Source organism: Pelophylax lessonae (assembly GCF_965119305.1).
Source record: "Pelophylax lessonae genome assembly, chromosome: 11".
NCBI lineage: Eukaryota > Metazoa > Chordata > Amphibia > Anura > Ranidae > Pelophylax > Pelophylax lessonae.
In genome coordinates this window covers 170,755,292-170,773,201 of record NC_138778.1, presented here as the reverse complement: position 1 = coordinate 170,773,201, position 17,910 = coordinate 170,755,292, and the positions used below count along the sequence as shown (strand labels likewise).

Below are 17,910 nucleotides of genomic sequence, written 5' to 3'. Positions count from 1 at the left end.
ATTATTTTGGTTGTTTATTTATTGTTGGTTGATACTATATCGTTCACTTGATGAAATATATTTTTTACAGTAATTCACACACCAAAGTTATTTATTTGTGCACATTGTGTCACATTCTTTGATAGTATTTATTACAGTTGCTGCACACCTCACCTTAGCACCTATTGCACCTTGGCACTTTATATTTTATATTTATATGTTTACATTGACCATTGTTGTTATTTATTGCACTGTAGCACCTTTGTATATCTGACATTTCAATATCCCATTTATTGTTTACACATTATTGTGTACATATTTATTTAGGCAGCGCCAATTTCCCCCCCCCCCCCCCTACAAATACACTTTATATACCCCAATTGGGGTTATATTTAGGAGGCAGGCTGCAGCCCAACAATTATCCTTAAGCGCAGATTTTTTTCCTTTATACACGTGAATAGTGTCTCCATCCAAACCTGGACACAGACAGTGTGTATAGTTTTGTAGCAATATCCCCATAGGGCTCACTGTGTAATGACTTCTTGGGTCTCCTCTGATTACCTGCAGACAGTCACTAATGGACAGGGACACTAAGGGACAGTTCACCCATCCATCCTTACTCCCTTACTCAATAAACAGTCCAGGGAATTTGTTTTTTATATTTATTGTGGAACTTGGATGGGAGAAGGGAATAGTGGGATACTCCAACTTGAACGATTCACAGTAGATAAGAACAACTCTCACTTGGCCTCACTAGGTTACTTGTGGAAGTAGACACACTGCTTTAACCATACTGCCACGTGTAAGGAAGAATTAAGTATTCCTGCTCTCTCTAGCAGCAGACTTGATTCAACTACTTTATCTTCAGGACACTCTCTAGCATCCCCTTGACTGACACCCGTCCACTGACTCTTCCAACAGAAGGGGTGGCCCTCTCAGAAAAGGCCCAATGACATAGATGGGCAGATTCAGATGCTCTCCAGTGTCTCCCTTCTAGTCAGCTCTGCAGGACACCTGGGTTCAGCTCCTCTCTAACTCTCAGGCCCTCAGGTCGACCACCTGAGGCCACATGACAGCTTTGACAGAGGAGGGGCAGCTGCCCCCTCCTTCCGGGACCCTGCTCTCCAGCTGAAAGACCCCGAGCACATGTGGCCTTGGCATTTACACAGTATCCCAGCATGCACAGAGGCACTTTCCTCTGCCAATCACCAGGGCTGTACTAAATGCCTGTGTACTCATTTGTCAGGTTTCCTCCCACCGTCCAATATGCCTCCCTATTGGACCAGTGCAAAACACTTCAGACAAGTTGAGCTGCACCTGATCACCATGAGCAGACCTCACTAACAGATCCTGCTCCCTGGTAGGCAGAGAGCAATATAAATTTACCTGGCAATCTCTCTGGGAAGCAGAAAAGATCCAAAAACTATACTTTTCTTTTAGCACCTACCTGGGAGGGTGCTACAGATATTTGGACAGTTTAGATGTGGCCATGGGCTCAATTCACAAAGTGGCATACTGCACAGCGTTTAAAAATAAATAAATAAATAAATTCACTAAAAAAGGCTACTAAAATACCACATGCTCTATTTCATGAAGTGATTTTGTATTTTAGTAGCGAAAGCTTGCAGTAATTTAAAGAGGTTGTAAACCTCCGATTAAAAAAAATAAAAAAAAACGAACACCTGAAAGAAAAACACATAATGAGCTAGTATGCATCGCATACTAGCTCATTATAAAATACTTACCTAAGAACGAAGCCCCGCAGTGCCGACCGCTTACCTGTCCATGGGTGACATGTTCTGTCGCCCTTCTTCCGGGTTTGCGGCATCCGGCCATCTGATTGGCTGGAGCTGCGATGACGTCACTCCCGCGCATGCATGCAGGAGCCGACGGTAACGGCACGGGGCTCTGAACGAGCGGCCGTTCCTTCAGAGCGCATGCGCCAGTGATGTCACTGGCTGCATGCAAAGTAAATATCTCCTAAACGGTGCAGGTTTAGGAGATATTTACAGTACCTATAGGTAAGCCTTAATATAGACTTACCTATAGGTACAAGTTGTAGAGGAGGGTTTACTTCCTCTTTAACTGCCGGCGTCCTTAACAATCAGTAGCAAATAGCTGGTTGTTAAGGAGCTGGCAACCCTATCAACTTATAAGTTGTTAAAGATGGGTTCCCCGCTGACAGCTGAATGTAAATAAAATGTAAACAAAATATTTGCCGGCAATTAAAAATTGCAGAAAAAAACAGCATGGGGCCCCCCTCAATCCATACCAGGCCCTTCAGGTCAGGTATAGAGTTTGGGGGGGACCCCACACATTTTCCTTTTCTATTTTGGCATGGGGTTCCTCTTTAATTCTATAAGAGACCCAAAGAGCATGGTTTGGATTTGGGGGCCCATGCTGTTTTTTTCTCAATTTTTTATTCCCGGCAAATTTTTTGGTTACATTCAGGTGTCAGCAGGGAAACCTGCTGACAGCTGATGACTCATTGGTTGTTAAGGAGGCAGCGGCTGCCCACTCTTTAACAACCATGACAGTTACTTGATTACATTCAGCTGTCAGCGAAGAACCCAACCGACAGATAATGACTCATTGGTTGTTAAGGACATGGCAGCCACCCGCTCCTTGACATCCAGCTATTTGTTAAGGAGGCAGAGGCCGCCCACTCTTTAACAACCATGACAGTTACTGGCTCTTAAGGGCGCAGGCAGCTGCTGGCTCCTTAAAGCGGAGTTCCACCCAAAAGTGGAACTTCCGCTTTAGGGAGTCCTGACCCCCCGACATGCCACATTTGGCATGTCATTTTTTGGGGGGGGAGCGGGTACCTAGTTTTGACAGGTACCCGCTCCCACTTCCGCTCGGAGCGCCGCGGCGCCCTGAGCGGAAGTTCTCCTCTCCCCCTCCCTCCCTGCAATCTTCTGGGACATGTCAGAGGTCCCAGAAGATTGCCGGCCAATCACGGCGCGCAGCGCGACTCGCGCATGCGCAGTGGGCACCCGGCTGTGAAGCCGCAAACTGTAACAGCCGGGTGCCCACAGCAGTGATGCCGGCGCCGTGGGAGAGGATCGAGGCTTCCGGCGGCCGCATCGCTGGACCGTTGGACAGGTGAGTAAATGGCTGGAACTCCGCTTTAAGGCGACTTTTCAGTCATTTTCAGTATTTTTTTTCATCTATAGCAGATTTACTGCTACAGGGTGGCTGCTCTGCGCAGAATCGCGTATATATACGGGATTTTGCACTTCCAGGTTTCGGGCGGGAGTGCGTGCCGGCGGCGGCTTACACCCGCTGTGATTTTAAACAGCAGGAGCCAATCAGCGGGTTCTGTGGACCGTTCGGTACTCTGGCAGAATGAGTCTGCTCATGTAAACAAGGCAGACTGTCATTCTGCGAGTACAGAAGACATGGATCCTCTGTTTCTGTGAAGCAGGAATACCGATCTATGTCTTCCATCAAAAAGATTGGGAGATCTTCAAGCAGTAAGAGCACCTCCCCCACAGTTAGGAAACACTCCCTAGGCACAGATTTAACCCCTTCCCTGCCGGTGTCATTAGTAAAGCGACAGTGCATATTTTTAGCACTGATCACTGTAATAATGTCACTGGTCCCCAAAAAAAGTGTCAAAAGTGATAGTGAGGTGTCAGATTTGTCTGCTGCAATATTGCAGTCCTGCTGTAAGTCACTGATCGCCACCATTACTAGTAAACAATTGAAAAAAAAATGAATAAAAATATCCCATAGTTTGAAGACTGTAGGCTTTTGCGCAAACCAAAAATATGTAGCAGAATACATATTGGTCTAAATTTATGAACAAATGTCATTTTTACATTTTTTTATTGGGTATGTGTTATAGCAGAAAGTAAAAAATATTGTTTTTTTTTTTTTTTTTTGTCAAAATCGTCTTTTTTTATTTTATAGCGCAAAAAAATAAAAACCGCAGGTGATCAAATACCAACAAAAGAAAGCTCTATTTGTGGGAAAAATAGGACATCAATTTTATTTGGGTACTGCGTCGCACGACCGCGCAATTGTCAGGTAAATTAACACAGTGCCGAATCTAAAAAAAAATAGCCTGGTCAGGAAGGGGGGGGGGGGGGATTCGGGGGGTAAACCTTTCCGGGGGTCGAGTGGTTAAAATAAATACGTGTAATAATCTGTCTCATCGCTCCTGCTCAGCATTGCCTCGCCCTATAATCAAATTGATAAATGCCTCCCATTGTGTTTTGGATCTTGGAGCAGTTCAGCTGCACCTGACTTGCACCTGTTGACACCTGAGGCTGTTAATGGATGGTTGCTCCTGATTTGAAAGTCTTCCAGGGCAAATTAAATTGTTAGTTTTAGAAGACTTTTTTTTTTTTTTTACCTGTGCTTTTATTGTCTAGGTGCTGCTGCAGCACCAATGTTATTATTACAAGGCATGGAGTTCTTGTTTACAGCCGCATTATGTTTGTATGAATTCGCTCTAAGGTGGGTGTGTTTAGTTAGCACCTCTTTGAAAGTCAACAGCTGTCTTGCTCTCTAGGGAATGTGTTATATGGTGCTGCTGATCCTGTGTTCCTAGGAAGAGCCTCAACATGCCCTCTGTCCGGAGGGAACTACTGTTTGTGTGCGGCATCCTTCTGGGATACGTCCTGTTTGTATGCTATAGGGATTGGTTCATGGACATGCCTTACAGTCAAGCCTTAGTAACGCAGCCTTATCTGACAGGAGCATGGGACAAAAATCAATCAAAAGCCAGGTATGAGAATTTTATTGATGTCCGCATTTGCTGCGCAATAACCTCCAATGGAGCAGCCATCAAATGGATTAAGCCTTCACTAGCAAGTGTTGCGTCACTTGGCGGTTGACTTTTAGGCCCCTTTCACACTTGTACGATTCCAAAGTTGCACTGACTTTGGAGTGCAACTTTGATGCAACTTTGGATGTGTGTAACTTGGATACGACTTTGGCTTTGACCAGTTTTAGGCCCCTTTCACACTTGTGCAACTTTGGACATCATGTCCAAACATGTTGTTCCTCATGTTTTCCATTATACCCATTCATATATGCGCAACTTCAAAGTAGTTCATGCAATACTTTGGTCTGACTTTCAGGCAACTTGAGTGCAATAAACTTCAATGTTAACCCTCAGAAGTTGCATGAAAGTCATACCTAGTTGTTATACTATGCAACTTGTGCGCAACAGTTGTCCATTAAAACTGGTCAAAGCCATAGTCGTATCCACGTTGCACCCATCCAAAGTTGCGTCAAAGTTGCACTCCACAGTCGGTGCAACTTTGGAGTCGTACAGGTGTGAAAGGGGCCTTAATGAACAACTGTTGCACACAAGTTGCATTGTATAACAATCGGGTATGACTTTCATGTAACTTTTGAGGGTTAACATTGAAGTCTACGGCCCTCTAGTTGCATGAAAGTCGTACCAAAGTAGTGCATGAAATACTTTGAAGCTGTTGTAACTTTAGGTTGCGCATATATGAATGGGTATCCTTGGGGAACGACATGATGTCCAAAGTTGCATGACAAGTTGCACAAGTGTGAAAGGGTCCTTACAGATGATTTGTCCACAAGCAATGAATCGCTTGCTTTGAAAGATTGTGTTCCTCTACGTCAGGGCTTCCCAACTTCATTCCTCAAGTACCCTTAATAGGCCTTGTTTTGGGAATTTTCCCTGTGACTGTGACAGGCTCTCAATGGAGCCAGTTCACACAGATGAGGTTCCCAAAAAGGACAGTTCAGGTGCGATTTCAGGGAAAATTTGGACCTGAAATGGCAAACAAAAATGCACCGGACCACTGGCTGGAAACTGCGGCTGCACATATGCAGTCCGGGAACCAGCCAGATTTCCTGTGATTCGCAGGTAGTTCACACTGCAGACCGCTGCGGGTGTCAATGTAAAGTTAATGACACCCCCAAATCAGATCGCTGTCCGAGCTGTAAAATAGGTCAGAAATCAGATTGCATGGGTGTTAACACCCATGCGATCCGATTCCAGTGAGAACCAACAAAAGGGTCCAAAAAGCGATGTGATTTCAGCCATACAAACTGTATGCATCGCATTTGATCTGCAATGCGGTGCGACTCGCATAAGATGTCTGTCATCGGACATCGGTCTGCGAACCATAAGTTCGCGGCGGGCCCCATCGACTTTAATGGGAGGCAAACTTTAAAAACCTTTAGGTCGTATTTGCAGCCACAAAAGACATACTAGCTGTGCACAAATAGTCCTAGCACATGAACAATGTCATAACAGAAGTATTGCAATTGGAAAAGTTGCCCTAAACATTTTTTTTTTTTTTTTTTACAGCAAAAAAATATATATATTTTTTCCTAAATCAGCCAGAACTGACAGCAGCCGGTAAATACATGTCAAATACATATAGGGTCTATTCACACATCTGTAAAATGGGTCCGCATCCATTCCACAATTTGGCAGAACGTTAACAGACCCATTGATTTTCAATTCCAGTCTGAAAAATTAGGCATTCACAGGATAAAGAAGTAAGTGTCGGCCATAAAAGGCCCCAAAAATTAGCCCACATGCGTTTACCTGACAGCTAAGAGTGTTGAATTCTGTGGCTGAAGGCACATTAGAAAAGAAAAGAAAGAGAGCGCACACCACCCTAGTGTAACACCATTTAATGAAAGTTATTAAAGCCATAAAAACAGGTACTCATAAACAAGTGTAGTGTCATGCATGGAAATGATATCCCCCGATCTGATGTATACAGGGTACTCTCCTCCTTGCCGGCGGCTCAACTGTTCGTTCCCGCACTAGTAAGTGGATAACGTCCGGCTAAGTCAACCACCTCGGATGACTCAAGGTAACTCAATGCGGTGCGCCTGCGCACGGTCCAGCCGCCGTTGCACACTTTGCAAGAGCCAGATACTGTGGCCGACAGTGCGGTTACACAATGGGGAGATCCCCGATCAGGACCCAGGACATGACATTCATGGGGTTGCCAAGGACACTGTTTCGGAGGCGTGGCCTCCTTCAGGTCTAAACACCGCAAAGATCTTATGCCCTCATATATATATATATATATATAGTAATATAGCGGCTCCTCCCCTCACAGTTTCTTAAAGGGACATGACAATAACGAGCCTATAATCAAGGGCAATCATATCAAAACATTAATATGTATCCATAAATTGTACAATTTTGATAAAAGTTGAATGAATAAATTCATAATACAATAAAAACCATAAAAAAAATATATATATTTATAAAAAAAATACATGACACTGTGGAACCCAAAACAAAAACAAAAATCTATAAACAAAATATAAAAATATAAATGTGTGACGCCCACCAACTGTACATGTACGCATGTGTATCTCAACACGCATCCGCATGAATTGACTGGGTGCGTATAAATGGTCACACATGCACACATGTATATATAATAACATAAAAGTAGAAGAAAATATAAATGTATGCTGACGAACCGTTAACCTCATCCGGCCACATCTGGAGTATGCTGTCCAGTTCTGGGCACCGGTCCTCAGGAAGGATGTGCTGGAACTGGAGAAAGTCCAGAGAAGGGCAACAAAAATAATTAGGGGAATGGAGGACATCAGCTATGAGGAAAGACTACAAGCACTGAACTTATTCTCTCTGGAGAAGAGACGATTGAGGGGGGATATGATATCAATGTACAAATACTGTACTGGCGACCCGAGCATAAGGAACAAACTATTCAGAGAAAGGAGATACAATAAGACACGTGGCCACTCACTAAAACTTGAGGAAAGGCGGTTTAACCTTAAAGTGCGTAAGGGGTTCTTCACTGTAAGAGCGGTAAGGATGTGGAATTCTCTTCCACAAGCAGTCGTATCAGCAGGGAGCATTGATAGTTTCAAAAAACTATTAGATGGACACCTTAAAGACCACAACATACAGGGGTATACAATGTACGGTTAAAAGCAAACACACGCATACATCATAGGTTGAACTGGATGGACTGATGTCTTTTTTCAACCTCACTAACTATGTAACTATGTAACCTTTAAAGGTATATCGATATATAAACATGAGACTTCAAATCAGGGTGCCAACCTCCAGTTCCTCATTCAAGCCATCGGGAGACATAGTTAAGCGTAAATATCCAATATGTTTCGCGCATACAGAAGTAAGTGTCGGCCATTCCAGGCCCCAAAAATTAGCCCACATGGGTTTACCTGACAGCTAAGAATCTTGTATTCACAGGACACAGAAGTAAGTGTCGGCCAGTATAGGCCACAAAAATGAGCCCACATGGGTTTACCTGACAGCTAAGAACGTAGTATTCTGTGGCTGAAGGTTCATTAGGCATTGACAGGATAAATAAGTAAGTGTCGGCCATAAAAGGCCCCAAAAATTAGCCCACATAGTAACGATTGGGCTAGATAGATAGTTTGGGATAGATAGTTTGATAGTCCATAGGTCCTAATTAATACGTTGGTAGGACCTATGGACTAAACAGTGAAAATAATATATCGTATGTGAAAATAATATCATATGTTGTGCTTTTGAAAGTAGCAGCAAGTTGGCAGTGAAAGTCAAAAGCAGCTTATTATTATTATTATTATACAGGATTTATATAGCGCCAACAGTTTGCGCAGCGCTTTACAATGTGAGGGAAGACAATACAGTTACAATACAATTCAAAACAGGAGGAACTAGAGGGCCCTGCTCGTTAGAGCTTACAATCTAGAAGGGAGGGTCAAGTGAAACAAAAGGCAATAACCGTGGGGAATGGGCTGATAGAGAAAATGGAGGTACATTTGTTAGGTGTGGGTAGGATAGGCTTCTCTGAAAAGGAGGGTTTTCAGAGATCACCTAAAAGCTAATAGAGTAGGAGATAATCGGACAGATAAGGGTAAGGAGTTCCATAGGATTGGAGAGGCTCTGGAAAAGTCCTGGAGGCGAGCATGGGAGGAGGTGACGAGGGAGCTAGAGAGCAGGAGGTTTTGAGAGGAACGAAGAGAGCGATTAGGTTGGTATTTTGAGACTAGGCTAGTGATGTAGCTAGGGGCTAAGCTGTGGATTGCTTTGTAATATGTTGTAAGTATTTTGAATTTAATTTGTTGGGTGAGCGGAAGCCAGTGGAGGGCTTGACAGAGAGGAGCAGCGGACAGTGAGCGATTGGTAAGGTGGATGAGTCTGGCGGCAGCATTCATGATGGATTGAAGGGGGGATAGCCTGTGTAGAGGTATGCCAACGAGAAAGGAATTTCAGTAGTTGAGGCGTGAGATGACCAGGGAGTGAACTAAGAGCTTTGTTGTGTCTTTGGTAAGAAAGGGGCATATTTTGGAGATGTTGCGGAGGCTGAGGCGGCAAGATTTGGACAGCGATTGGATGTGGGGTTTGAAGGAGAGTTCAGAGTCCAGGACAAAACCTAAGACCTTGGCATGTGGGGATGGGCTGATAGTAATGCCATCGAGATTGACAGAGAAATCAGGGGAAGGGGCACGTGGTGGAGGAAAAATTATAAGATCGGTATTGGATGGATTGAGTTTGAGGAAGTGGTGAGACATCAAGACCGATATATCTGATAGTAAATTAGTGATACGTGTGGAGACTGAGGGAGAGAGCTGAGGGGTGGATAGATTTGGGTATCGTCAGCGTAGAGATGGTATTGGAAGCCATGGGAGGCTATCAGCTGATCCAGAGAGGAGGTGTAGATTGAAAATAGGAGGGGTCCAAGAACAGAGCCTTGGGGGACCCCAACAGAGAAGGGAAGAGGAGAGGAGGAAGTAGAATTGTACATAATGCTGACGGTGCGGTTGGATAAGTATGAAGATAACCAGTGAAGAGTACAGTCACGGAGACCAAAGGCATGGAGCTTTTTGAGGAGGATGGGATGGTCAACCGTATCAGGCAGCAGAAAGGTCCAGAAGTAGGAGTACAGAATAGTGTCCATTGGTTTTGGCCATTAGTAGATCGTTTGTCAGTTTTAGAAGAGCAGTTTCAGTGGAGTGTTGAGGCCAAAATCCAGACTGAAGGGGATCAAGGAGGCTATTCTCGGCAAGGTGGTCGCACAGTCAGTTGTAGACTAGACATTCAAGGAGTTTGGATGAAAAGGGGAGCAAGGAAATAGGGCGTAGGTTGTTCAGATCGGTTGGGTCCAGTGAGGGCTTTTTAAGTATGGGGCTGACTAGTGCATGTTTTAGAGAGTTGGGAAAGATGCCAGAAGAGAGGGAGAGATTGAAGATGTGGGTTAGAGAGCGTACAATAGGCCAGAAGGTGAACGTAGCATTTGCGAGGGCAGGTCGTTAAGTGGACGTTGGCAAGTAGTTTAGCAACCTCATCTATAGTGGCGGGATTGAATGAGGGAAGAAATGATCGCACCTGTGGGCATGAAGCATAAGGCATGGAAGGTATCTGAACAGCAATGTTCTCCTTACGAATTGTATCAATCTTCTGTTTGAAGTGGTAGGCAATCTCCTGGGCAATGAGTGAGTCGGTGGGATGGTGTAGTGGAGGACGGAGTAGAGAATTAAAGATAGCGAAGAGTTGCCGGGGGCGTGATGACAGGCTGTTAATGAGAGTGATAATAAGACTCTACAGAATAAAGTTTTTGTTGTTGGATTTATAGCAAACAGCTATGCAGAGCAAAGAGGAGTGGACCCGCAGGAAGCGGAATGAGATGTCATTGCAGGATCTTTGAAAATAGTGTCACTTGAAAAACTGTAAATTCAGTGACATGTTTATCAGTAACAGTAATCAATCATGCAGTAAAAACTTCCTTATAGATTTGCAGCAAGGTGTGACTATAAATGATTGGTCTTTCCTGGTTGATCATAGGTATGACAGTTTAAAGTCTTGTGCAAGAATGGAGTTATTGTCCTCAAGATAGATGAAGTAATAGCAGCCAGTTTCAGCAAGCAGAAAGAGAGACACTGGTAACAAGAGTCACATAAGCTTCAGCAAATATTTTAGGACAAATATGTTCATTACTCACTGCTTGCTCTCAGGAAGGTCTTCAGTCTCTCACCGATCCCCTGCGGTCTGCTTGCTGTCATGCTGCGTTGTTTTACTTGTTCCACAGTATGGATCCCATTCCGTTGCTCACTCGGACACTGCTATAAGTGGATATAGCCACACCGCTAAGTACAGGCCCTAGGAAATGTGGTAAGGTCTGGAGAATCCTCCCGGTACTTCAGGCTATGCAAACCAACATGGGGAAACCAGGTTCGGGCAAAATGACGTCATTACATTAACGCGTTTTACCTGCCAATTACTGTGAGCTTCTTCAGGACAGGTATTGGCTCAGACCTATTTTGTGTCATTATTTCTTTTTTTTTCCTATTTATTTCCCCCCCAATAAACTTGTTTCTTTGGGGACATACACAATCTCTTCTTCTATATCCACATCATCCAACAGAGTATCAGGTTCAAATCCTTATACACCTCAAATTATTTTCCCCTATCAACAGGGCAAAATGTTAATCATTAATTTAGAACCCCTTTATGATCCTCATTTAATGGACAGTTAGTAAGGTTAATAATCTCAAAATGTTGATCCTTACTGTCCCAATTCTCATCCACAGAAGTTTCACATTCTATTTCCCTTTCCTCCGGTATTTTCCCTGTCTTTTTGCTCTATTTTACTTCTACTATTTAGTCGTCTTCTCTCTCCATGTCTAAAAAAAAATAGACTGAATTCTTGCTATTTTCTTTTTTAAAGATTCCCACTCTAACCGCCAAAGAACCTTTTGTGTCAGTAGTTGAGGAGACCTTGCTTGCTCCATTCGAGGTAACTTATCAACTATTCAATTTGATTTCCCTCTAAAAAGAAGGAATGTTGAAATCCAAAGATCTAACTTTTTTTTTAAACTCTTCTTCACAGTCTCACTTTTTTAACTGATGGATCAAATATGCAAAACCTTGCCTATCCTGGAATTTCTCCAGGGATTGTTTTTTTTTCCAAGTTTTTGAACTCCTTTTAATTGAATTTTCTTTTCTTCTATAATTAACTGTTTTTACCATGTGATGAATTTAATTCCTTCCACTTCTCCAAAAACATAGGTCAGCCTTTATCAACCTTTTTAACACAGAGGAACCCTTGAAATAACTTTTTCCAATCTCAGGGAACCCCTGCTACTAATATCTATACCTTCAACTCATAATACATTGGTGTGATGTTCAATGGGAAGAATGTTCCTTACACTTGTGAAAAACAAAGGAATCCCCTGGGGATGGAACTATGTAGGTAACCACACTTCCAAATAAGGTAAAAAATGTATAATTTTATTTATAGTAGATAAAAACTACTATAAATAAAATTATAAATTTTTTACCTTATTTGGAATTTTGATGTGTGGTTGCCTACATAGTACCAACCCCAGGGGGATTTCTTTGTTTTTCACTTTGTACATGGACGACGGAAACCCACATCCAGGGTTTCCAGTAACCGGGATCTCTCTACTCCTTACACTTGTGGTCATTGGGAAGATATACCCCTTACAGAGAGCTAAAAAGATCAATGGTGTCAGTGCAAACCTATCTTAAGGGAAGAAACTGCTCATTGCTCAAGGAACCCCTAGCAACCTCTGGAGGAACTTTAGAGTTCCATAGAACCCTGGTTGAGAAACCCTGACATGGGTGTTCACTAGTGATGAGCCAAACACCCCCCAGTTCAGTTTGCACCAGAACACCGCGAACAGAGGAAAAGTTTGTTTGAACAAACAAACCCCATTGAAGTCTATGGGACTCGAACCTCAAAAATCAAACTGCCTCATTTTTGAAGGCTTACATGCAAGTTATTACCCTAAAAAAGTGTATGGGGGTCCTGGTCCTGACCTGTAGCAATGAAAAAAAAGTTTTTAAAAACAATCGTTTGTAAAGGAGCACTGATTTACTAATTTTAATGAGGCTTAAAGTGAAACTATAAAAAATGAAAAATTCCTTCAAATATCGTGCCTGGGGGGGTCCCCCTGAATGTGCCTGTAAAGTTGAGTATCTCTACGATCTATGTAGCCTACTGCAGCAATACTGACCTTTCTAAAGCAAAAAATGTTGCATGCAAGTATACATACAGTATACATGTATACATATATACAGTGAACAATTGAATAGTAGATAGTATTCAAAAATACACTCTAGATAAACCAGTAGCGCAAAGAAATAACCAGAAGTTACTGCCGCATAGATATATAATCACGACTGCTAAAGCATCCCACAGTCCAATAATACACAGATGTCACAGAAGCATTAGGAATAATGATATTGATAGTAATCAGTCCATGATCATTCAACATGTATCCTGGGATGTTAGATAAACAAGTGTAGCTTTCAAGGATCACCACCACCACCGTGCTCCAAGGGGGGAGGAGAAATGCCCACTCACCAGCTGCTGTGGCCCAAAACACTCTCGTGCATGAGCAATGTAAGCCTTAGGTATAGGTCTTTGATCTGCACACCCGACCGGACTCCACACCAGCTTAAGCAATCAGGCGCGGCTGCATAAGGGGAGAAAAGCAAGATCCCACTAGTGTGATACCGTTTCAAAAGCTTTATTGCACATATAAAATAAGTGGACCTCGCGCCGTCCGGGTGTCCTGAGCTCCTAGTCTGCAAGAGTGGTTACGCCGTCTGGTCATGCCCTGACGCATTTTTAGTACTTCCGACTTCTTCACCGGGGGCGCCCGGATGGCGCGAGGTCCACGGCGTGGAGCCTGGACATGGTTTCCCGAAGGGTACCCTCCTCCTATTTATGACATGCGGATGTATTATGGATACCATGTGAGTTGTTTACTTATTTTATATGTGCAATAAAGCTTTTGAAACTGTATCACACTAGTGGGATCTTGCTTTTCTCCCCTTATGCTGCCGAGCCTGATTGCTTAAGCTGGTGTGGAGTCCGGTCGGGTGTGCAGATCAAAGACCTATACCTCAGGCTTACATTGCTCATGCACGAGAGTGTTTTGGGCCACAGCAGCTGGTGAGTGGGCATTTCTCCTCCCCCCTTGGAGCACGGTGGTGGTGGTGATCCTTGAAAGCTACACTTGTTTATCTAACATCCCAGGATACATGTTGAATGATCATGGACTTATTACTATCAATATCATTATTCCTGATGCTTCTGTGACATCTGTGTATTATTGGACTGTGGGATGCTTTAGCAGTCGTGATTATATATCTATGCAGCAGTAACTTCTGGTTATTTCTTTGCGCTACTGGTTTATCTAGAGTGTATTTTTGAATACTATCTACTATTCCATTGTTCACATATTTTTTGGTTAAGTAGCAGCATTGCCATTCATTATATTTGGATAATTATCCTCACTAAGCGCTTGGGGTTGCTTACTATAGGTTCCGGTGTGTTTGTAAGCTCTCTCTTTTATATATATATATATATATATATATATATATATATATATATATATATATATATATATATCAGTATCAAATCGCATTTACTTGTCATACAGGTGCAGAAAAATTGTGCCTTGCTTGTTGATGGTGCCTGAACACCGTAACCCCTCGCAGTTACTCTAGCTGGGTGCAGGAATGGGACCTGCTGGTAAGAATTCCATGCAAACTTGAAATCGCATGTGCTATACAAGTGGCAAAAATTGGGCCTTTGCTGTATGTGGTGCCTGAACACCGTAACCGAGGCCTCACAGTTACTCTTGCTTGGTACAGGAATGGGACCTGCTGGTAAGAATTCCATGCAAATATGAAATCACATGTGCTATACAAGTGCCAAAAATTGGGCCTTTGTGGAAGGTGATGCCTGAACACCATAACCAAGGCCTCGAAGTTACTCTTCATTGGTGCAGGAATGGGACCTGCTGGTAAGAATGCCATGCAAATTTTACATCGCATGTGCTATAGAAGTGCCAAAAATTGGGCCTTTGTGGAAGGTGGTGCCTAAACACTGTAACCAAGGCCTCGCAGTTACTCTTGCTTAGTGCAGGAATGGGACCCTTCTGGTAAGAATGCCATGCAAATTTGAAATCGCATGTGCAACACAAGTGCTACACAAGTGCTAAAAATTGCGTCTTTGTGGAAAGTGGTGCCTGAACACCGTAACCCCTCACAGTTAGCAGGGCACAGGGACAGGGCCTGCTGTTAAAAGTGACATATGACATTTAAATTGTATGCACCTGTCGTCATACAAGTGCAGAAAAATTAGGCCTTGGGGGTTGGTAGTGACCTAAACCAAAAACATTGTTGGAAGCTAGCAGAATCAAGGTAGAGGAATAGGATAGGCAGCATATTCAGTCTTTAAGTGATGGCAGACTCCTAGCAAATTCAATCAGTTACATCAGCATCAGGGGCCTGATAGCTCTTGTTGATCCAGGACTGGTTCATTTTGATGAAAGTCAGCTGACCAACAGAGTCTGCAGACATACGCACTCTTTTGTCCATCACAAAACCTCCAGCGGCACTTAACGTCCGTTCTGAAAGCATGCTGGAAGCAGGACAGGCCAGTAGCTCCATTGCATATTGAGCAAGTTCTGGCCAGTGGTCCATCCTCAAGACCCAGTAAGCCAGAGGATACGCAGCTGGAAAGGTCTCCAAGTCTGCTCTTGCGCCTAGATAATCCTGCACCATATGATGGAGACGCTGGCGATGGTTGCTTAAACCTAACAGCCCTGGGTGCTGCTGAGGATAAAAGAACTGTTTAAAGGCATTGGTCAGCCAGGCGCCTTCTCCACCGCTCCTTCTTTGGCTGAAAAAAACAATACTACCAGAGCGCTAAAGACCACCAACACATGAGATGTGTATGGTTGATCCAAATAAGGCAGGGAGGGGGGGGGGGAGGAAAGGGGAAAGAAAAAAACACAACAAAACTTGGCAATGAATGAAAATATAAATACTGTTCAAATGGGATCAAAATTGTGCCATAAGGGGATGATTAATCCTGGAAGGAAAAGTCCATATACACTGAGCAACTCTTCCACAGACCAAGAGGAGTTTCTGCATAGACAAGAAGAAAAAAGGGGAGAAGCGCTCTAAGTGCAGACAGTTTTATTAAATGACAAGGCAAAGTGTATAACCACTCACTAGACGTGAATAGTATTCAAGCTGTGTCACTCCAACGATCTTATAGCCATCCTCTGGGGGGTGTCATCCATTCCCGAGTGCCGTCCGTGGCTGAGTCACTGATTGTGGGAGGAAAGGAAGCCGGCTGCCTCCCGCATCAGTCAGCAGTGAGCGGTCAGATGTATGCGATCGGCGGCTGCGATATACCGATGGTTACTGGAGGCACTCTCGTCACCAGGGATGGTATGATCTGTCAGCTGGGTACGGCATGCACGACGCGTTTCTGAGCATGCGCGGGGTCAAGCAACCCGGCGCGCTCTTTCTTCAGGTGCTAGAGTGCCGTAGTCTCTGTAAGGTTTATGTAGTGCACCAGGGATGGTATGATCTGTCAGCTGGGTACGGCATGCACGACGCGTTTCTGAGCATGCGCGGGGTCAAGCAACCCGGCGCGCTCTTTCTTCAGGTGCTAGAGTGCCGTAGTCTCTGTAAGGTTTATGTAGTGCTGGATTGATTGATAATTGGACACAGCTGAGAGAGGGGAAATACCAGCCCGAAGATTAAGGGATTTTACTTCGGACCAGAGCAGTGACATCTAAATTATTAACATGGTAACAACTATAGAAAAAGATTAAAACAGATAAAAACATGTCAGATGTGGATTGTACTCGGTCGGCTAACCACAGATTCACGTGTATTGGGGCTAGCGGCAACTTCTCACAATCTCATGCATATGCAGCAATAAAAGATAATAAATAGTAATCCAAGTGGAAGAGTGAGCCTGGGCTCATCAGAGCTCCTGGGGTTCACTATGGTAATACTAAAAAATCATTAAAAATATTAATATATTATTTATAAAGTACAATATATGCCTATAACATATACAAAAAAATGTGGGCTAGAATATGTGCAATAAAGGAGTAATGATCATGAAAGCTATAATGTAAAAGATTATTTAAGCAAGTGAAGAAAGGGGAGGGGGAAAAAAACACAAGGGGAAAGAGAGGGGAGGGGGGGGGGGGAAGAAGGGGGAAAAAGGACTGACTCAATGAATAGAATATAATGTACTTGGAACCATGTGTGCCATAATCACATAATACAAAATGATGTAAAAATTCCTATATAGAATATCTGATAAAATACCACATATATATAGTATATGTGCAAAAACCGTCTGATCTTATGAGTATATAAAAACTATATAAAAATATTTGGAGATAAAAGGAGTAAAAAAAGGTAAAAAAAAAAGAAAAGGGTAGTATCTCTCAGAAGGACCCAGCTTGTATAATGTTATTAACGAATACATATATTTTATTAGAAAGTATGTGTAAAAGAGAGAACCCTGATTATAAAATGGTGTGTACGTCTAATTCCTCGTTTAACCCTCGGAGCGAGAACATCTAGCGTATAAATCCAAAAGGTTTCTCGCATACATAATTTGGAAAAGTGTTCTCCTTCTGGCAGGTCTTTCGGGATAGATTCAATGACCCAAATTTTTAATCCCTCACTCGATTTTCCATGAATTTCTGAAAAGTGTCGCGGGACACTATGGAGATCACTCCCCCCTTCGATGAGACGGCGATGTTTCCCAAAACGCTGTCTGACTGGTCTGATGGTTCGGCCCACATAAAGCAACTGGCACGGGCATATCAGACAATACACAACATACTCAGTGGAGCAGTTGTAAAAGTTATCTAAAACATAGGTTTTGTCGTTATGTGTAAAATCTTTTTGGCCGTGCCTCACAAAAGTGCACATTTTGCACAACTTTTTCCTGCATGCATACATGCCTTTCAGGGGGATCATCCAAGGTAAATGATTAGTAACCTTGGTGCTCTTTAATTTGCTTGGCGCAATCTTGTTTTTCAGGGTAGTGGCCCTCCTATATGTCACTTTTGGCTTATCCAAGATAACAGAATTCAGGTGGGGGTCCTGTTTCAAGATATCCCAATGTTTCTATA

General features: G+C 43.2%; 1 protein-coding gene across 2 annotated transcripts in view; it reads left to right on the top strand.

Moving 5' to 3' along the window:
• The window catches only part of LOC309566676 (beta-1,4 N-acetylgalactosaminyltransferase 2-like), a gene marked incomplete at its 3' end in the record, with an annotated part of 194,633 nt that overhangs the window by 37,508 nt on the left and 139,215 nt on the right, over positions 1 to 17,910 (top strand). The window contains exon 1 of one of the 2 annotated variants that reach the window (XM_082271930.1): positions 4,526 to 4,714. The exons of the other annotated variant lie outside the window; for it this stretch is intronic. Coding sequence (XP_082128056.1) covers positions 4,551 to 4,714 — 164 coding nt within the window. The 5' untranslated portion in view covers positions 4,526 to 4,550. Of the gene's footprint in view, positions 1 to 4,525; positions 4,715 to 17,910 lie in introns of those variants that run through there. 2 annotated transcript variants of the gene reach the window in all.